Source organism: Centrocercus urophasianus, unplaced genomic scaffold (genome assembly GCF_019232065.1).
Source record: "Centrocercus urophasianus isolate 14NV4802_14NV808 unplaced genomic scaffold, USGS_Curo_1.0 seq_17, whole genome shotgun sequence".
Taxonomy (NCBI): domain Eukaryota; kingdom Metazoa; phylum Chordata; class Aves; order Galliformes; family Phasianidae; genus Centrocercus; species Centrocercus urophasianus.
In genome coordinates, this window is record NW_024884722.1 from 33,486,152 (window position 1) to 33,508,773 (window position 22,622).

General features: G+C 39.4%; 1 protein-coding gene across 2 annotated transcripts in view; it reads left to right on the forward strand.

The window, feature by feature from the left end:
* Positions 1-22,622, forward strand: part of PCDH15 (protocadherin related 15) — a 643,190-nt gene that overhangs the window by 617,466 nt on the left and 3,102 nt on the right. Inside the window, exons 33-39 of one of the 2 annotated variants that reach the window (XM_042818673.1) lie at positions 478-696; positions 3,779-3,889; positions 14,515-14,536; positions 15,593-15,631; positions 16,920-16,993; positions 17,818-17,950; positions 18,735-20,177. In XM_042818673.1, coding sequence (XP_042674607.1) covers positions 478-696; positions 3,779-3,889; positions 14,515-14,536; positions 15,593-15,631; positions 16,920-16,993; positions 17,818-17,950; positions 18,735-20,177 — 2,041 coding nt within the window. The remainder of the gene's footprint in view (positions 1-477; positions 697-3,778; positions 3,890-14,514; positions 14,537-15,592; positions 15,632-16,919; positions 16,994-17,817; positions 17,951-18,734; positions 20,178-22,622) is intronic. The other variant, XM_042818671.1, reaches the window with a different exon arrangement.

Genomic DNA, 22,622 nt, shown 5'->3' on the forward strand with positions numbered 1-22,622 from the left:
ATATTGCAAGGAAGGTCAAAAGGGAACAAAATGGATAGATCTCCCACCAAAAACAAATTGCCCTAAGAAACTGTGGGAAGTTCTTTCTAAATTAGCTGCCTTTAGATAAGCATCAGGTTGAACTTCAGTCTTGAGGGATGTATGCACGAGGCTTAGTTAATCCTTTGCAACAGAGCACTACAGAAAAAAGCACAAAGCAAACTTCACCTTGCTATTCTACAGCATGAAGAACTTTTTGCCCCTAGAAATGAGAGTAAGCTTCAGCTCACCTCTCCTTTTCAGTGTTTAAACTGCGTTCCAGCTTTAAATACATTGGAGTTATCGCTGACAAAGAGATTATGGGGAATTACAAAGATTCTTAAGTACATAAGGAAGGGGTATGTGCCTTATCAGAGCAGAGTTATTAGCCCAGCTACACAGTAGTTCGAACACAGTTAATGAGCTTGGCTATCACAGTTTTCTGTTTTGGCACTGAAGGTTCCTCGATGGCAAACTGCTGGATATCAATAAAGAATTTCAGCCATACCTGGGGCAGGGGGGACGCATCCTGGAGATCCGCACCCCGGACGTGGTAGCAAATGTCAAGAAGCAGGCGCAAGCTGTAGGCTTCACAGAAGGTGCATTGCTGGCTCTGGCCGTCATTATCATCCTGTGCTGCATGCCAGCTATTTTAATAGTCATGGTCAGCTACAGACAGTAAGTACTCTTACTCCTTTTTGTGATTGCAAAGTTGTATTAAGGATGCTACATTTCTTAGCTGCAGCGCTTTGAAAGATTTCCTTATTACCAGTCAACATACAGAAAAATATATTCAGCATTCCTCACGTCACAGTAGTCGGTAAAGGCTTGGTGAGGGTTTGCACAGAAAGAAAAGGCGCAGGAAATGTCTTGCTGTATTTCTGAAGTTGTGGTCAGTAACTGTTTTGGAAGACATCAGGAAACACAAAACCAAAAGCCAGGCGTTTGAAATGCAAGACCGGATTCCATGCCAAACAGACAAAGATTGCTGGCTCAGTGAGTCCAATATCAGATTGTGTAGCTCAGGCAGAAGTAGAGGAGAACTTAACTGTTTTATTATTTAAATCCTAAAATATTCTTTTTTTTTTTTTTTTTTTCCCAAGCTGTGTGCTTCTTAATTGCAAACCTTTAATGAAGAATTGATTTCATGCCATTTTAACACTGTCCAAATCAACATAACCAGAAAGAACCTGCTTTGTGTTTCCATTCGTCTTTCATAGACATAGTTTTAAGTAATTGAGCTAACAAGCTAATTAAAGGACTGAGATTACCAAGTTCATGTGAAATGGACAACTTCAGGTCCACTAAGAATTACTTAGCTTCTCATGATATATTTCTTATTCCACATGCATGCTCAAAGCAAAGGATGATCAATCATTACAAAATCAAAACATAAATAATTTGATGCATCTTCTCCAGTGATGAGCTGCATTAAGCTTTTACATACATCAGTCTGTATCACCATGTCCTTCTCTCTCCATTTTAAAATTGGTGAACCTCTCCTCTCCTCTCCTCTCCTCTCCTCTCCTCTCCTCTCCTCTCCTCTCCTCTCCTCTCCTCTTCTCCATGACAGTATATCTCAGAACTGCTTTACATCTACCAAACATATGATGTAAAATCTGCTTCCAGTGAAATACTGCTGAAGCAGTTCAATAAGTTTGTTATTACTGATTTTATTATCCAAGTTGCCTGTTTCCTTAAGAGAACTAATAGTAATATCTGTCCTCAGTACTAGTTGTTGAGGAGCTCTAAGGAATCTTCCTAACTTCATTTCATGAAAAATCACATTTTAATTTTCTAGAAGTATATTTGGAGTTGGATTTATAGCAGACCAATGTAAGTACACTCTACTTTTATGGAAAATGTATCACTGAAGAGGACCAAAGAAGATGTAAAGGCATTTTACCGTTAGTAAATTCCAAAAGCTAACCTAAGCTATATGGTCATTACAGCCTTTTCCTCCTTTTTGAAAAGCACTTCAGTATTTTTCCTGTTAACAGTCTGGCAAAGTTGGTGCTTTGGTCTGCCACTGAGTGTGGAAATTATAGTGGGATAAAAATGTAACTGTCATACTCACAGCACATGCAATGGAAATGATAAGATTTTCTCACCGTTAAAACTTTTTATGTGCAATAGGTCCATTTTTCAGCGCTTTCCAGAACAATGATGATGTTCACATACAGTGAATTCATTTCACTTACTAAATCTTGTAGAAATACTAGTTAAATTACTTGAGTTATCTTCTACATGCAAAGTTATCACTCTCAAACTGTGGCTCAGTGCCTACATTTATGGCTTTTGTAAACAAGCCAGAAACTCATTATTCCTTGGTGTTAAATCGTGCCCTTGAAATACACTGTCCAGTGTACCACCAAAAGGTAGGCGCATCATTTATGTGATGTACAAAAAGCACTGTCTTCTAAATAGAAACTAAAAACAATATTGCTTCCCTACTGAAGACGTTTTCTGTCACATGTAAAAGTGAGAAAGAGTTACAAAAACTCATCCCCAGTAGTCTACCCTCTGAAGAAATACCACACTATCCTCTCTTCCCACATTTTCTGCCTCTGTGCATGGCAGGGATTTGTTTTCCGTAAGCCCAAAGCAATTTTCCCCGCTGTAATTCATGTTTATGCTGACTGCAGAATTGCTCCAAGAGTATTGCAAATAGCAGCTTAAACTCTGTTCAGCTCTGGAAATTATGATTCTTTAAACATGTCATTAATTCTCTAATTTTATGTATGGAATAATTAAGTAGCATCTAGTTTATCACTCCTATTAGTTTCACTGTGTAGGACAATTGCTTGCAAACAGAATTAATTTAACCTTCCATTTTATCTCTTCATCTTTTTCTTGCATAACAAAACAGATTCAAAGAGTAAGTATTTATTTTCTGGTTTGTTTCTAATAGTTTGAATGGGAATGCTGACAGCTTACCAATGTTAGTTTTTGAAAAGGGTGACTGGAACTCAGTGAGACTCGCTTCCTACACTCCAGTTTGGTCCTGAGCATTACGTGTGGCAAGGTGTTTTAGTGTTATTTGTATGGCTACCCTCTGTGTTTAATTAATGCATGCTAACACATTAAATGATGCTGTCATGCACAATATAGCCTGTTTCCCACAGAGGACAAAAAAAGGATTTTGCCGTGTATATTCCTCAAACAAGCAAGTGCACGTCAGACTGGAGTGCAAATGAGAAAGCATGGGTTTCATTTTCTAGATATGGACAACAGAATTTCTTTTTTATACAGTGAATTTATCAATGGGGAAAAAAACAGGAAAACTGATGAGACAAAAACTCACCAACCAAATGCAATGAGAAAGGAGTTGCAAGTCTTAAAGTAAACTTTGCCAGGAGATGTTTAAAATCACAATCTCTGGCACTTGAATGAAGCAGCTGATCAAAGGAGTGTATTCTCTCCACTACTGGGCTCGGGCCACCAGTATAGATAAACCTCCTGATGAGAGCAGTGCCAGAGCCTGGAATTCCTTGCTGCAAAGTGGCATGCTGCAGGTCAGGAGGTTTCTGACCATGCGGAGCTCTGGGATTTCCCCAGGAAAGAAGAGCTAATGGGGAGATGAAAAAGATGGGTAAAAACTCATGTTACCACTTCTGTTTAGAAGTTGAAAGGCAAGAATGTTTTGAAAACTTCAGCAAAAAAAAAAAAAAAAAAAAACCTAGACAAATTCACAGCTTCTCTTAGGTCTCAGTGTGCTTCTAATGAGTCTGTTTCTCCATCCCTACACGGCTTACCAAAGGCGACAGGCTGAGTGTGCTAAGACTGCAAGAATCCAGATGGCCCTACCGGCAGGCAAACCAGCAAGCTCTGCTGCCAATAACCTCTACGAAGAGCTTGGTGACAGCACCATGTAAGTATTCATTGCCATACATCAACATGGTAATGACTGAAGCCATGACTCACTTCATAGAGATGTCACTTGGAGAAATCTTTCCTTTGTGAAGGGGTATTTGTCCAGCTGCTTGGGATTCTCACATATCTGGAAAATAAGTAGAAGGACTCTGTAAGGAGATTTAGAAAAAAATTAACCTGCTAAGGGGGATTTCTCTTAGTGCAGAGGGAAATATCTAACAGGTATTAATTTGACAAGAACTGAGGCATAATCAGATGGGATTTTTGAGAGCAGCAGCCTTTGCTGTCAGGGTGAGCCAAGATGGCTTCTTCATAGAAACCCATGCCAACCTTTTCCAAAGCTACTGAGTAAGCACATCGAGTAAAATTGCTGCTTCAAACCCTCATTTGCTGTAGTATAAAATATTAAATTTGGTAAAGCGTTGTTTTATTTTCTTGCTACTTTTTTTTTAATCAAAACCATTAAATATAAAGGAACTACCAGTGTAGAGGAACCACTGGCAGTGCAGTGCAGTGGATGCATCTTTTACCTATTACTTGCTCGTAATACAGTAATATTGCAGAGATGCCTACCCTTTCATGCTTCTGTAAATCTGAAGTTTATGGAGTCCAACAGGAATTTAACTTTCAGTATGGGAATGTGACAGCAGAGGAGAGCGAATTAATATTTGTATTATAGTAAGGGAGTGTTGCTGATAACCTCGCCACTCTTATTCTTCTATGTTTATATTTTAAAAACAAATGACACTGAAGAGCGTAGCAACAATAATGCTTGGAGGCAGTGAGACAGAGCTACTGGTGTAAGTGAGGACTGCCAACTTCTGTATTTTCTGTCCTAATTTGTTTAGCTCCAAGTGTTGAAATGACAAAGATGCTGTGATTGATTTGATTAAACGTTAAGGAGGTGTGACAAGGCATGTAACTGCTGCTTTAACTCTTAGCCATCTGAAAGCAGTCTCTCAGTTTGAAATAAGGTAGGTTTTTTTTTTCTGAGCTTGAGGTTTTTTATACATGGAGACGGGAACTGTACTGGCAGCAAGAACTGCTTCTCATAAATGCTGGATCCCCTCCTTACAACCTTTTGCCTGTGTGAAATGTTACAGCTTGGGCAGGAAGGGAGCATATAGTCATATCTCTGAAAGTGGGCACTTCTGTTTGTGAACCAAATAGGATTACATCTGTACCCTTACACATGCTGTGAAATGCTGCATAGCATTCCTGCTTCTTTTGAACTGACTAAGTACTTGCTGAAACTAATGAATGACTTCTGCTGATTACAATGGCAGTGTTTAAATACTGATAGTCAGTGGGGATTGGATGTCCCAGTAGTTGGATCTGTGTTTTGTACTCCAGTTAATGCCTTTGACTAAACCAAATCAAGCCTCACTGTGCTGGGCTATTTTGCGATTTTACCTGCAGAGATTTTTTATGTTTTAGTACTGAAACATATAGGTGTCAATTTGTATATTGTTTTTAAGACTTAAAATTAGTTTTCAGAGCACTGAAGTAAGACTGTGTATTTGGAATGCTTTTCCGTGATGGCTGTCATCCATTATTTTAAGGAACTGATCAAACACCTACTAATAGAAATCTTTTAAAAATAAATGAGCACTCTTAGGAGTTAAAAAATAATAATAAATCAGTAATACAATAAAAACAAGTACAATTAATCTTTTCTCTTTTTTTGCTGCCAATTATTTGATTTCAAGGCACAGGTATAACCTAGGAAATTATTCCTTAGGAAGTGTCTTTTACTAACTTTTAATATGAATTTTAGTAAAATATGTAAATATGTCTTGCCTTCAGCTGTCTTGAGAGTCATTTTCATTTGCAGCACTGCCTTGTGTCTTGTTTTCTTAATTTGGTGTTTATAGCAAATGAAATGAAACCAAGCTCTTTAGTTTTAAATCTGCCTTGTTTCATAATTTTCGTTTTCCTCTGTCTGGATACGTAGGCATCAGTAAGTAAGCTCATTTCATTGTCTTAATATTCATAGCTACTAGAAATGCTAGTTTTCCTTTCCTTATTCCCCATAGAACCTTGCAGACCAAAACTCATTTTTTATTTGTCCATTGATCAAGTGCAGGAAAGACATTTACTGTGCAGTTCCAATATCTGTATGCCTCTTCATCCTTTTGTAGGAACTAGAAGTGAAATATGATTGCTGAACTTGAACGGTATTATTTCTAAAGCCAAATAGTCCCAACTGCTTAAATAAATAAAGTCCTGATTGCGTGCACAAAGATTTGCTCTGAGTTCGTGGACTTCAGATGTTATAATTGATGCAAGCAAAATCTTTCAGTCTGCTATTTGTAAATCCCTGCAAAGTGGGTGCTCATCTTTCAATTATGAAGATATGCATACTGGCGAGATGATGTTTTCATTGGTTAAAATACCTGTACATAAACAGAAGGTGATTTCAGGATCATCTCATCCGAGAGAGGACTCAGGTGAAGTGAGGAAGGAGCTGAGAAGCTTTTGAAATAATCCGTTCCAGTAGCATAAAGGTTATGTCATCTTGCATGAGCTTTCTACTGGAGGGCTTCCTTCAAGTTCAGAATCGTTTATTTCACTCATCTCTAAAGAGATGGAGGATGCTTGACCAATCTCTCAGTACACTGAGAATGAAGAATTAGTTTATTGATAGTGTGAAATCAATTATTTTTCATCCAGCTCTACACTTGAACAGGTATCTACAGCACATGATTATATTCTGTCCAAAGGCGTAATGATTTTTGGAGAATTGCGGTGCTTGGGAAAGAGTTTATGCTGTGCACTAGTATAACTCTCTGTGGTTTTGCTGGTTCCTGTTCATGAATAGGAAAAGTGAGCCCTTCCCTCAGATATCTACGTAACGGAACAGTCTGACCAAGAGGTCTAATTATACCTCTTCTTCCAACATTCATGTAGAAACATGAAGTGTTGGAACTTTTCTATTACTCCTTCTTTTCGGAGGTTAACAGAATATGATTCAATTCTTTGTAAATGTGGGAGTTTTTAACTCCAATTCTCCAATTTAACTCCGAGACAGCTCAGAGTCCCTGAAAATACTTTCAGTGGTATTTTGAATAGCTTTTTTGTGCGTAGATATTATTACTCTCGTGATATACTTTAGCCAAAGTTGCTTAAGAAAAGGTGAAGGTTTTCACTGTGGCGTTGAACACATGGGGTGACAGCAAAGCATCTTCCCTAATGGCAAAAGCAGTGAAGCTGCAAACAGATTCTGCAAAAGCAGTAAGGTAATCTTTACACCCCACTCTGCCACGGTGTCTCCTTGCACTACTATATTCTCCTCATTGCCTGTCCTGCAGATATATTTAAATTTTCCCAGAGAGCTTGTAGAGTAGGTGTCTTTTTTAAGATTGTTTTCTTACTTCCCTATGCTAGACAGGGATCTGTTTGGTTACAATTAATCTCTACATGGCAGCAATGGAAATGCTTTTTTTTGAGTCACTTTGACAAGGGGAATCATCTGTTAGACAGTACAAGGGTTTCATTTTTCACTATAGCTGGAGCTGGCCAATATCTTGAATTTTTCACAGATTGAGGGGAAATAAGTTTATTTTCAGCTCCAAGTAAGCATTACTTAAAGCAGGACTCTGAGAGCACTCTTTTCTAGCAGCTAAATTGAGGATGCTGATACTGATATACTTCTCATCTTAAAACTTGCTCAGAAATTTGTGGTATTAGAGTGATTTGAGGAAGGTAGGTTAAAGAGGCTCTCCGAGGTGCTAGATAAATTCCAGGAAACAGTGATGCATTGTACTTTTGGACAATATAGATTTTTGGACAATGTAAATTAAGTGTAATCAAACTACCGGTGTTTTTCACACATTAATTGAAATTCATACACATACTGATACCTCTGCATCAATATATGCATTGTAAAAACAAGGCTGAGTGCTCGCACTGGCAATTCTTTAAAAATCAGTCTCAGAAGAATGATCAGGAGTGCAGCATGCGTATGTGCTGACTGGCTTCAGCTCCTTTTGGCTTACACCTTACACCTCTGAGCTTTGGTTGAGCCTGGGGGCACTTCTGATTTCTCCTGTGGCCATGGCTTCAGGCTCATGTTGGCTTGGAGAACAGTTCTAATACTATGAGTGACCTACAGGCACTCTGTAAAAGATAGCAGAGGCACACTTAATGGCTGCTTAATCATATACTTTTATACAATAGCGGAGGTTTGACACACAATTACAGAATAGGCTTACCTTAAAGATTCCTGTGAATATTCTGTGTTGACTGTGTGCTGTTTGGCACATTGCCACTGCCATGTCAGTGATGGAAACAAATAAGCACACAGAATGACTGCATAAAAATACTAGGTTGCACTGGTGATTTGTATCACCGTGTAGACAGGATACAGTACCAACCTTGTTGTTTCCAAAATCTAAGGTTTTGTAGAAGATGTCACCAATTTCCGAACTTATGGAGTACACAGAAAATTGTTTTAGTGTCTCCTCTGCAAGTTCTTCCTCCCTAATGAAGATGTGAAAGTAAATGTCTTGCCCAGTAGTCTAGTATATTTTTTTTCTGTTGGATAGTTGTAGTTTGCTGGAAGTAATGTTATGGCTGTGATTCATATCATAAGTTCTTTTTTTCTCTCTCATAAAAATCTATGTCCATGCATGTTTCCTTACATGTGATTATCTTCTTTTCTTTCAAGTCTTTTTCTTCTCTACCATTTCCAACAAAGCAGGGGAAAAAAGTCAGTCTTAGAAGAAGGAGATCGGCAGAGAGTTATAAGCAGCTTTGCTTCCCGTGCCATTGAGGCTCACAAGCAATCTAATATCAATGGATCATTGAACAATAACCTCCCCAAATCTTCAAGTAACATTACTTTCTTATCTGATGAGAACCCACTAACTACTCAAAACCCATTGTATGTGGAAGGTGTCACTCAGAGTCCTGCTGCTGCTGGCTTACTGCGGAAAAGAAGCGATGCTCTAGATACTCTTTCTCCTATGCAATTAGTCTTGAGAGATGCCTCTTTGGGAGGCAGTCACCGTGCGTGGACAGTACCAGCTCACGTTACTAAGAGACATGCGCCTGGTTCTTTGAGCAGGCCGGTTATCATGGACCCCATTCAGTGGCAACAGGAAAGACTCAAAGCAGAGAATGAAGGAACTGAAAATCAGCATAGTGCAGTTGATATTAGCAGTCCACTATTTCAAAAATTAAGTGGCCCCACATTAACTGTAAAAGAGAAGGCAAGACAATTTGAGCAGCAGGCTTTGCAGGAAATGAAGCAAGTGAAATCTCCTGATGTCAAGTCCACCCGTTCACCAACGCACAGCATCTGTTTGCAAGAAAGAGATAACATGCTAGAGCAGTCTCCTAAAAGCGTGGTTGCTTCTCCTTGCCTTCGCTCTTCTCCTCTGTCCTCTCCAACACCTTGTGAAGTAGTTGAGCCGGAGCCCTCTGCAGTCCCCTCTGTAATCATCACCCACCATGACTATCCTGAAGAACATTCTCCTCCACCAACTCGCAAGCCAACTCCTCCGTCTTTTAGGATAAAGAAACCTGTTTGCCAAAGTTTTCTAGCTCCTCAAACCAAAGGAGAAGCTACAGAAAACATTCCAGACCCACCTAAAACTCCCCCACCCCCTCCTCCTCTGCTGCCTCCTCCACCTCCATCCCCTCCTCTTTTGCCACCCCGTCCTCCAACTTTGCCCCCTGCTTCTCTTCCTTCTTCTTCATCTCTTCCCAGCACCCAACACCTTTCCCCCGCAAAGCATTCAAAATCCCCTGCCAAACAGCCAGCTGTACCACCACTGGCCACAGTGCCAGAGCCACCTCCCCGTAGGGAGCTGAAAGGCATTCTTAAAAACATTCAGAATTTAGCAGCAATTGAAAAGTCCGTGGCCAATATGTACAGCCAAATAGACAAAAACCACGTTCTGCCCAAGCACATCTCTAAGCTCAAACCAGTTGCAACACCAGAGCTGCCAACTCCCGAGGCTGCGGCTGAGCACAACCAGCAGAACGGCAGCTTGAGCTGTGTTGTGGAGGAGCTCGAGAAACGCTTTCCGTCTCAGTCGACAGCACTGTAATATTTTCGGTTTAATGTTTTCTGCATGTACCATTTTGAGCACGATGACTCTAATGCAGCACATGGTATCTGCCTCAGACTCTAGAAATGCACATTTTTTTTCCATTTCTCTGCTGTCTCTTTCTACTCCCTATCTAATCCTGAAATGGAAAGACTTTATGTTACCTGTTCACTCAGAAATTTGTAATGTGTCATTGGACAAGTTGTTCTCTCAGCACCGTTCAATGACCTTGGTTCTTAGTCTGTTTACTTAAAAGTCTTGGGGAAAACTGTCCGTTTGTTCACAACATTCAGCCAATGGTGGCAGAGGGCTTGATAACTGTTACATTAAGCTGCCCTTGCTGTGAGTAATACCAGTAAGCAGAGGGATTTTTCTGTAGCTATAATGGAATTCCGTGCTTTGCACATAAGACGTACAAATGGGAGGAGTCTAGTAGTCCAGTGTTGGGTGTCAAAGAAAGCGAGTACTGGTAGCAAGCAGGCTCAGCAATAGCGAGCCAGAGTTGTTACAGTAATGCATCTTTACATTCCGTGGGAGATGGCACAGTGCTCTGCTATGCTGGCATGCTTTCTTTTAGCTCACATTTGCATTTCCCAAGGCAGAAGAAGGGTATTCTCTTGATTTGTTGGTAAACTCAGCTGTTTTCCTTTGTGTCGTTTACATCATGCCTTCCATTGCATTTTTTATGTTGTAACTGCATGTTTAATGTTTTTATTTTGTAAATGATTTAATGTACAAAGCTTTTTTTTTTTTTTTGCACGTTCATGTTGACATCTCTTTTTAACTGTCATGCTATGGACTACACAGCTAAAGCATCCAGCTCATCTTAAGACGTAATAAAGTCATTCTGATTAGTGTCACCAAATGAAGGTTTCTCAAGTACTTGCAAAAAATCCCTGTAATTTACCTACTGGCTTTTCTGCTTCCAGTCATCTAAATCACACTTTTACACTAAATTTGTGAATTTTACTCAATTAGCTTGTCCTTTGAACAAATGGTAAGTAAAAGCAATCTGGGCATTTAAATGAATGTTAGGTTGGTTCAACTTATTATTTTGTTCTTTGCCAAAATGCAGAATATAGTTGTTTAAATGACTATTAAAAAAGAAGAAAATAAACACTGAATAGGCAGGTATCACAGAATGAAGAAATACTGAAAACCACTTCAGTATCAAATGTTATAATTCAGAGCAAAAAGATAATTATGTCTGCAGATATACTCATCGTTTCCACGGTGCTTGGCTTTTTTTTGTTTTCTCTTTTTATTTTAAATCTGCAGTTAGGACATGTGGAGGGCTGTTTCAGTTGGAAGCTGTTGAAGGTGATTTCTCTTTCTTTGTCCCAGAGCCAAACTCCATGAAGTCCATCATACAACTTTCACTGACTTGAATTTTAGAAGCAGAATTTTTCTGTGCCTTGTGAAGTCTGTGCTCTAGTTGGTCTAGACTGTAATTCCAAGACACGTAATGAACAGGAACAGAAGCCAAATGTGTGAGGGGAACAATTATCTATCACAGCATGTTTGCCATAACAGTCTGTATAATTTATGAGATTCACCTATGTATGTTAGCTGCCCGTAGTGCTGAGTTTTCTGAGTGGCACAGCAACAGCAAATTGTCAAAGTTAAGCAGCTCTTAGAGAAGTGTTGAATATTTAAGTGCCAGAATTAGAAGAATTGGTGCATACTTGTATTACCTGCTTCTGTGTACCTGCTGTGGTTCATTGAAATAATTGATGGTCCAGAGTTGAGCATGGGAAATTGTTGTGCTGAGCATGTTCACACTGGATCAACTCTTACATCAGAAATGTGTATTTAAGTATCCAGCTCCCACTTCAGACCCATGGCAGATACCTCTGTGGTGCTCATCACACCAACTAGTGAAATATTAGACAAACGTGGCCTAATTTTGCAGTGTGTGGTGTCACGCAGTGGATGTGCAGATGCTTAGTAATTCACAAGGTAAACTTCAAAGATTTTATGTATTTGTGGTGTTCCTTAGGCAGAAAGGTTGGACATCATGCGAAAGTCCCTTTTTAAATATTTAGTTTCATCCAGTCAGTCTCAGAAGAGCCTGTGGGGGTCATTGTAATCAGCTCTTCACTAATGAGGAACACCGACTTTCTCTCATTAATGAAGCCCTTATTAATTTGAAGAGTTTATGAAACCTAATTTATTTTTGTCTACAATCAAAGCAACCTTGGTTCTCCTGCTGGTTTCTTGAATAGCCTTTATTAAAAATAATAATAAAAAAAAAGAATTGTATTAGACTGGGAAAGAAATTGTACCAATAGCATGTACTTTGATCCGTGCCAGGGAAGTTCTGTCCCATAGAAATGTCTGGATGCACTATAAGGTGTGACAGTATTCCACTTGACAAAAAATTGACCATATATAAGCTTACTGACCCCTCCTTGAGATGTCAGGTTTGGTTAATTGCCGACAGTTGTGATCCTTGATAAACCTCTGGTCCTTCTATCTCAGCTTGGCTGGGGTGAGTTATGAGGGACAGAGATTGCATCTGTAGAGAAAACTCTTCCTCCCTTTGAACTGTTTGCAAAGCTGAAATCAAGCAGTAATGTATCACTGCTTACCTCCCTTTCAGATTCTTTTTCTTTTCAGGTTTGAGTTATGAACTGTGGGAAATCTCCATTTTAAAACTTGGGACAAATTGATAAGCAGTTGCTTCCACTGATCAGTAGCTGCAGTATTTGAGTTTTATGATCCTTTTCAATGTGAAAACAGATAAAAAGCATGAAATAGCAAAAGCATGGTGGGATGCCAGTAATTGGGAAAATTGTTGCTTTAGGCAAACCACAATTTCATTAACTCATGATAGCAGCGTAGTCCTGTGAAAGGTTGCCACATTTTCTACGTGCAAATTCATTCCTGTTTCATCTCTCATACAAAATACCATGGGTGTGCAGTAGCTGGCGTATGATCCTACATCCTACAGGGGTAGCACTCTTGCTTTCTCTCAGACTGACTGCCGTGGAGTCTTGGCTGCTCGTGTTTATCCAGAAGCAATTCCTCCCTCAAGTGGAGAGACACTTTAAATTCCTTGCAGGAATCCAACGATGTCATTTTGACCTTTGCCTTTTTGTCAGAATAGATCCTTGTGCTGTATTGAGTGAATGGACTTTTTTTTTTCCTTTCCGTTTTCTTTTTTTCCTAATCCTGACCACACAAAGTTATAAATAAGTGAAATATAAGCAATTCTCAAAATAGAGTGTTATGATACTTTTAAGACAGTTAAATTGCAAACTAAATTATAGATCCTTGTATTAAAACTTTAATGTGCAATATAGTGGCTACTCAAGAGCAGTTAAGATTAATATGTTTACTTATCCCCTGTGCAACACAAGACCTTTTTCTGAAGATTGCTGTGAGAGATAGGGAAGCTGAATACAGTGTTGCTCATGTGGGCTCTGAGAAGTCACCTATCATCTTGTGATCTTCATTTTGGTTGTGCATTAGTTTCATATTATATGGGCAGTAGCATTAATATAATGCTGATAATCAATTCCATGTGTTGAATATTAATAGGAATTTTTAGAGATAACAGTAAAGAATAGTAAGGACTTGTAGTCTGTTCTTTTTTATTTGCTCAAGTGTAATTAATGGACTCCTTGAGACTGTTGTCTATGCAGTATGTTAAGTTCAGCATACTTTTGAACATTCATTCTTCCCTTCTTAAAAATAATAATAATTAAAAAAAAACAAAAACAAAAACAGAAACAAAAAAACAGAACGCAGTGATACAAAGACTTAAATTGCTGTTTGCTGTTCTTAATCGTTTTAATTTTCTGGCACAAAATGTGAAGATACAGACCTCGATAGATGTAAGTGCATTTGTCACGCATATGAATGGCTCCAAGAAAATGAATTCAAATAAGCAAAGAAATTTACAGAGATCAACAGCACAAAGCCTGTGGCACAATAATCATAGATAGCACAAATAATACCACTCCTCCCCCGCTGAGCAAGTGTTAGGAAATGTGTAATTATGATAACAATGTAGTTAAATTACTAATAGAAGCTTCAGGCCAATTTCTAGCAAGTCCACCATAGATAAGTCCAGAAGTAGAAGAGGAAGTGTTTCACTGCTTAAAAAAGGTATATGTGTAATAACAGTCTCTTTGTAGATGGTCATTCCAGGTCTTGGAGACAACAGAGAAGGTGACTTGTCAGGGCAACCTCCAAAAAGCAGAAGGAAAACCAAGCCTGTGCTCGTTTAACCTTTATTTATTCCACTCCCCTTTGCTGTGTTGCACTGGGTGCACTGGCACTCTGGCTTTTGCGGGTTAGGGATTTCTTCTCATTCATTTGCAATCTAAAGCAAAAATAGATCCCAGAGATTCACTAGCCTTCCTCCTGCAACATTTTGCATGTGCAGAGCAAATCTAAAGACAGACATGTTTTGTATTGTAGATATACATTTCTTTTCTTGCTAGTAATATTTCTTGTCACCTTATCTTTTCACCTCTCTCCAGAAAGAATGGCAGTATGCATCTTTGTAGAGTCAAGCAGAAGTATACTAATGTATTTTTTTTCTTTTTCTGACATCAAGGCGAGGATATGCACAGCAAGAGGTAAGGCTGTTCCTGCTTACATTTAAATTACTGCTTCTATCAACATACTTCTTCCGTACAGCCTGTGTTGTGAAACAATGGATGTTTTAGAGGCCAAAGTGGTTCAGAAAGACTGGATGCATTCAGGAGGCATAGATGCACTGGCAGATGGCTGGTAAACACTGTGGCACAAGCATAACCTTCAGGATGGAAGATTGCTGCTTGACAGACTGCCAAAAGGTTTCCGAGGGAACTGCCTTCATTGTTTTTCATGTTTTAGAGCCGCCGGTCTAATCATCTGCTATAGCCCACCACATGGGCTCAGCATGGGCCTTTTCTGCAACCCAGTGCTGTCTGTCCTCACAGCGTCTTTGTTCATAGAAATCATAGAATCAGAGAATCGCGAACGCTGGAAAAGACCTCCAGGATCATGAAGTGCAACCGCCCACCTAACACCAGTATTTCCCCACATAGAACCATAGAATCATTTTTCTAACAATGAATAACATGGAGAATTTTCTAAATGAACTTGTTCAGTAAGTTCTCCAAACTACATCATAATGGTTGATATTTACTGATTAGTACTGATTAATCTTAGGATGTGCCTCTGGTGTCTGCTGCTCCTTACTTAGTGGGTTTACAAAATGCAGATTTATTCTGTTGTACTCTGATTCGTCTTCCTTTTGCAAAGCTGATTAGTGTCTCTTAATTCAGATACAGATCTTACCCATCTCCTACAGTTCAGCTTTGGCCAAGGAACTTGGCTGAGACAGTGCCCCCCAAATTTTCAGTGGAGGGTTGTTCCAACGCACATGATGCAATTGTTTTCTTGGGCTCTGACAAAAGTTTTTGAGTTGAATAATTTAGAGAACCACCACATAAACAATCAAATTTTGTATTAAGTAAAATAAACAGTGCACTATGAAGTCATGTTACCATAGTAGGTGCAGAGCATTTTTGTAGTGCTTGCTGAATTTGGAGGTATCCAAGTACGAAATATTGTGAAGGACTTGTGTCTTAAGATTTCTTTCTTTATTGTTGCTGCCTATTAATACCCTCTCTTGTTTTCTTTTATAGCAACAGCAGTTGCTGAGACCTTCTCTTCTCAGGCCAGAGGTACCGCTATTTTTCATGTCTTAATTATTTTAAATGTCTTTTACATCATTTCCTAATCAAAACCCCTCATTAAGTTTGCAGATGACACCAAGCTGGGTGGGAGCGTCCATCTGCCTGAGAGTAGGAAGAGATCTCTCTGCGGAGAGATCTGGATGGGCTGGATCAGTGGGCAGCCTCGTCCATTCAACAAGGCTGAGCGCTGCACTTGGGTCATAACAGCTCCCAGGGCTGGGGAAATGTGTCTGAAAAGTTGCTAGGCAGCAAACAACCTGGGTGTGCTGGTTGACAGCTGGCTGAACACAAGCCAGCAGCGTGCCTGGGTGGCCAAGAAGTCCAATGGTATCCTGGCTTGTATCACACATAGAGTGGCTGGCAGGAGCGGAGAGGCAGTCGTCTCCCTCTGCTTGATATTTTGAGTCTGCACCTCAAGTACTGTGTTCAGTTCCTTGATATCCAGCCGCGCTCTGTTTTTTCAGATGTCAGTCAAGTGATAATTGATTATTATACCTGGAGATGAGCTAAGCAGTTGGCCTGCCAAGATAATGAAAGCATTAGCACACTGCTGTGAAGTGATGGGTTATTAATGCGGCACTTTCAAATCTTTTAGACCCTATGTCATTCCCAGAATAGGCAATAGAGCAAGTGTAACTTTCATGAGGCTTTGTTGACAAGCGGTGGAGAATGGTGACAGTTTCTACAGCCATTGTAAGCAGCAACAAGATGTTCAGCAGCAACTTGAGTTTAATTGGGCAGGGTATTTTCCCCCTTGGAGGTGTGTGATGGGGACAACATGCATCCCTTGTCAAAACCAAAGCCTTGGTGTTCTTTGTTGTTATTGCAGTGCAAGGACATTCCATGCAGCAGCCCAATGCCAACAGCATGTGGAGAGAACTTAAGAACACGCTGATGTTGTTGTAGGACACAAACATTAAGAAAGAAACCTGAATGAAGAGTATAAGTGAAATAGCCCTAATGTTTGAACAGGGATTTTTTCCATTGAGAGAGGCTCAAGAAATCACACTTCATTAGCGCTGAATCCAGTTCATTGTCAATATTCAGCTGACTTAGAGCAGTCACTCAGAGTGAATACACCACAGAAGGGGTCATTTAAAGCTTGTGTTGACTTGTCTTTATGGATCTTGATGGTTATCAATGTTCTTTATTAGTTCTTTTGGGGTTGTTGGGTTTTTTGTTTTGGTTTGGTTTTTTTGCACTTTGTTCTTTGTATCTTTTTCATATGTCATTCTGTGTGTGACTGTGCCTTCAATCCATGTTGCTCTTTTGACAGGAGTTAAGTATGGAGTCTGGAATTGACCCAGGGCAGGAATACTATGGTCAAGATTACTACAGTTATGAGCATGGGTATATTTTTATTTTTCCTTTATATTTCAGAAATGCTACTTTTCAAGGTTGGTGATGTTTATTATTACAGCACCTGATCCGTAGTCTTTCCTTCACCCCAGGATTACTTTAATCTTTGCATCCACGACTGAGTATGTCAATAACAAAACTCACTTCTTGAACCTTAAATGGGTGTTATATAAGTCAGAGATTTTTTTAGGAAGCTAATTTTACCACAGAGCATGTAGCCCCTGGTAGTCATTAAACATTTTTATGTTCACTTTTTTATTTGTGTATATCTGTTGTCTTGGAAATGAATTTCCATCAAATAGCCTTTTTGTGGCTCACCAGTCTGAGTTCAGCAATACTTCTCATAGTTCTCAGCCAGCATCAGGCTTTCTATATTTACCTAGAAAAATGTCATTCTGCCTTGTTTGGATAAAGCCTGTTTGCCTGCAGTCAATTCAGAGATTATTGAATTTTTTTTTAAGATTGCAAGGATTCTCCAGAACCAATCCCCCAGTGAAGTTAAAGAAAAAATAATCAAGTACTGTGAAGTAAGGTTATTGCACTTGGGAGATTCTGGAGACCTGGCAGTTTGAGCTTCCTCCAGCTGTAGTGATTTATGGCTGGTTCCAACAGGAGCAGGCTTCAGACTGCACTATTGCTAATATAGAAACAAGAACAAAAATTAAATGTCCTTCTTAACGGTAGAGGGAAAAAAAAGATAGTAAGTAAAGAAATTAATGCCCTTTAGGGATGCGTATGTGCATTTGCTGCTCGTTGTGAAGATGTGCATGAATACACTGGTGCGTGTCACAAAGAGCTGGTGGTGTTTTTGCCAGGTATGAACTGCCTCAGTATGGGAGCCGCCGCCGCTTGTTGTCTCCTTCGGGGATGTATGATGAGTACGGGGAAGTCATGGTGGAGAACGATGGCGGCTACTACTACAGCCCACATGGGCCAACAGCAGAAGAGGTAAGCATCTCTGACATGTTGATTCTCTCTCTCTGCAACAAGCTCAAACAGTTGTAAACCTTATCAAATGGAATTCTTTTTAATGGATTAGAGTATTGGGAATATTGTATATAGACCAAATAATCAGCTCTTCCAATCCCAATTATCGTTTGCCCTTCAGGTAACTGCTGACGTTTGCATCGGTATCTCTTTTCCTTTTTATAGAAATAAAAAAATCATTGCAGAGTTTATTTTAATATGCACATTGCTTTTCCCCTTAATGTAGATTTCTACTTCAATGAAAGGTTCACGTAGCCTTAGGTAATTCCCTTTTATATTGTTAACTGAAGGGAGTATTACTAATATTCAACCTATAACTGGTGATTTTCCAGTGAGAAAATCAGTCACCTAAATTAATTTAACATAGAGTTCACAACTGAATGTAAAGAAAATTTAAAATGTCAGTAGCAGCCAGAAGAAAGGAGATGAAATTGTTCACTTTTTTATTTAATATTCATAATTACTAAATTTTTAATCCATCACATGGGTTTTAATTAAATGAGAAGTGATAACATTTATGAGCCGGTCTTTTTCTGTTTTGCAAGGCAAGGTAGTTGTGGTTTTGCAGCCTCTTCTGAAAGTTAAACTTTCCCCACAACTTCGGTGAGAAGCTATTTAAAATACATTAGTTTTGGTGCTGGAAAAAAGTGTTGCATTTGTTCCTGATGATTTACTTTTGGGGGTACAAGTTTTCATAGTAACTATCTTTCCAATTTTAATCAAGTTCCATTTTCGTAATTTGCAGGGAATGAGTCAAAGCAAAGGTCCTTCAAGCAGAGGTATAAGCCAGAGAGCAGGGGCTCAAATAGAAGGTAGACCTTTAGATGGTGGGATGGATCTAAGGCATGGCTCTGGAAGAGCATATAGAACCAGCCAGGGAAGGAGAAAACTAAAAGCGGTGATGCATTTAAGTCGTGTAGCAGTCAGTGCTCACAAACCAGTAGGAAGAAGTGAGTCTGCTCGTGCTCCATGGAAGAAAGCAAAGATATTCCCAATGATTCTGCAAAAAGTGAAAGGCACTAGGAAAGATTCCAGTTATGCCAAGTTGATGTCAGCTCGCCAGGCAGATGGTGAGAAAAGCATGATTATCAGGGGAAGCTACTTCCAGAAATCTACAGATGACAGACCTTCAATGAGAAAGCTAAATCATGTGTTAAAACGCATTAGTGTCTCCAGAAAATTTCAAGAACCTACTAGCAAAGATGCAGTGCAATCAGGAGGAAAAGAAGAGGAAGAAAGAGAAGAAGCAAAGTCAGGAGTTTCAATAAGTATCACAGCAGAGAGTGAACATGAGGAAAGTGATTATGAAAAGAAGAAGAAGAGGAGAAGAAAATACAGTTCGGATGAGTCGTCTGCAAAGAGTAGTAGCTCTGGGTCAGAGTCAGAAGATAAAGACTATCTGACAGTAACTCTGGACCAAGATGAAGCCACTGAAAGTACCGTGGACTCTGATGAGGAATCTGGGCATGATATTGGGGATTCCGATGAAGGCTCTGGATCCAGCTCCAGCAGTGAATCAGAGGAGGACTCTTCTGAAGAGGACGGTGATGAGGAAGAGTCTGACAGCGATGAAGATGATAGCCTTTCACAGAGCTCCTCTACACAAAGTTCATTCAGCAAATCAGGAACCAGTGACTCCAGCAGCAGAAGTACTGGAAGGTCAAGTACAAAAAGTAGGAGAAGTAGCTCTCATGGCAGAGCAAAGCGATCCAGCCAGAAATCAGTCAGTTCGAACACATCAGGTACAAGCTACAGGAAGACATCAGGATCCAGTTACAAGAGCAAAACCTCCTCTGCCAGCCTTGAAATAGAAGACACGATAGAAGAGGTTTCAGAAGAAGATGAGCAAGCAGATATGGAGCACGTCAGTGCAAGTGCTGATAAGACAACAGATAACACGAAGAATAAGACAGTTTCTAAAACATCTGCAAATGCAAGAAGTGCTAAAAATGCTGCTAAGGAAGAAGATAAGAGAAGAAAATCAGGTGTTAACATTGGGGATAATGGGGATGAAAGTGCAGAAGAGGTTGATACAGATGCTAGTGACAAGAAGGAAGCTGTCAATAAGAATGGAAGTGAAATCAGTGTTAATTCCAAAGGTACTGGGGGGATAAAAAGCACAGCTAGTGCCACTTCTGGCAAGACTACTACTTCCCCTGATACTGAGACTCAGAGTTCTGACATCAACGTGAAAAGAAAAAAGATAAAAAAGGGATCCCAAGAGCAAAGTCAGTCTCAATCAGATGACACCCTTGACACTGCTGTTACAGAATCTGAGACTGCTGGTGATTTTACATCCTTTTAAAAAGGAACAACAGTAGGTGGACATTTTGCAAGAAGGAGTGATCTTGTTTGCTGTGCCTTCTGTGTGGTCTTTCCTAAACATGTACCTGACTAGAGATAGCCAAATTGAAAAACACAAAGCTTATTGTTTCAGCTTTTCAATCTTATATGCCTTAAGGACAGACCTGTGGACTACCAAACTAATATAATCCTTCTGAAAGACTATTCACATATACATGGTGGTGGATGCAGAAAGATTAATTTTCATCTAGCAGTGGCAGGACAGAGTATTTCTCTGCCAATTTAAATCATATAGCATCATGTTAAATCTTACATTTAATCATTTCAGTAGTATGCATATAGTGATGCCAAGCTATGTTACATTTTGCATTAACTGTGATGGATAGCTTCATGAACCTAACGGCACAAACCTGTTAAGGGCTCTGTGCTCACACAGGTTTCATGTGTGTCACACAGTGGCACTCTGAGGAAGGAAAAGTTGCAAAACGTTGAAGAACAAGAGACTTAGATGTCATATATTTACATTTTCCTACCATAAAAGTATTTGCTAAACTTCACAAGCTCTCAGCTGTAAACCTCACCCTGTCTCCAGGGTGGAAATTGAAATTGCAGCAAAGCAGGATTTCCAGAACTGCTGAGTATTACTAGCAGCACTGGGATTAAACTGTTTCTAACTGTTTCTGGGTTGTGAGGTTCAAGTATCAGTGATGCAAAAGGCAGAAGTCTAGAGGTAGGTGTACAAAGTGAACTTGGACAGAAAAGGAAATGAGTTATACTTCCAAACTTCTGCCCTTCCATTTTGTTAGTGTTTTGTTCTAATTAAACAACAACAACAACAAAAATCTGTTTAAAAGTTTGAGAAGCATAATGGCAAACTATTGCTGAAGGTGATCAGTAACTGTCACCTGTGTTCAGTATTTTGGTATTTATCTTTCAAAATTCACTTATCTGCAGTATTTAATGCCATTCAGTAGGGAAATCTTATGGCACTTTCAGCAACACACTTCTGCCTAGAATCACGATCACATCAGAACACGATTACATTAGAGGGATTTCTGTTGGTTACAACTGAAAGGGGCCTTTGAGTTCTCAAAAAGGAAACTACACCTGCTGCATAGTGTACTCCTTCATGGTGCTCCTATCCGTTCTGACAGTGAAGCATGAAAGCTTTGCATACACACAAGCTATCTACAGTTCATCTGCTTTGTATCAAAAACCATAGAGCTGTTTTTCAACCATTTATCCTGATAAATAATTTTTTAAAAAATAATTAAAGCATCGAGCCAATAATGGATTAGCTTTTTGTCTACTTTTAAGATAGTACAACTTCTGGCATATTCACCAAAGCTCTGCCAAGAAGTCCCTGTTAGAGAGGACTGAGAACATTTGAATTTTAGTGACACTTTGTTACTTGGGTATGATACTTGAGCAATAAATTGTGATTGCAGCTCTTCGGCTTTGGAGTTGAACTCACTTGAGGTGTGACCTAGATTTATGATTGCTCACTTTCTTGTATTCCCATGCAACACGAAGTCAGGCTGCACATGGTATTTGCATGTAGATCCCATTTAAACTATTCCTTTCATCCACTGGCATTTACCCGTGTTAAGAAAATTATACATCTTTATCAGAAACAAATTAATACACGTGGAAGTAGTTTCTGTGAAGTATAACTTTTCAAAAGCTCAAGAATTCTCACCCTTTTGTCCCTCGCATGATTTTCTTTCTCTAAAAACTGGCTTTTCTTACGTGCATGTGTATGTGTTGATGTGGGACTCCATCATAATGGTATCTGCTGCCTTAGTGAAACAACAGTGTTTTCGTTAGTAATTCAACAGTAGTAGCTTGTTTTAGTGTGTTCCCAGGAGACACTTAGAATTAGTAATGGGATTTTTTCATCGCAATTAGCACAAAGTCTCTGCAACATGGAAGTTTTTTGCTTTAGCTCTTTAAAAATGTATTTATGTTTTATAGAAATCTGAAGTCTCTTTTCTCCACCTTCCATTTAATAGCAAATCATCCCCATTGATTCTTCTAGATTGGAACTGGCACAAAGCCTTACATCAATCTTTCTCCAGTGAGCCAATTTTGCTAGCACTGTGCCTGACAATTTCCCTTGTGGTGGTCCAGAGATCTTACTGTCCTTTACATGGTGTTGCATACAGAATAGACTCCTTTGATGCTACTTCTGCACTGAATCTACCATTTAGTAATGCTGTGGAGGAAAACTTCCAAGGACTTCCCAAGCATTTACCCCTTAGTACACTATTTTAATAAAAGTATCACCCAATTTCTTTTTTGTAAGTGGCTTTGGATTTCAGTTAGAAAG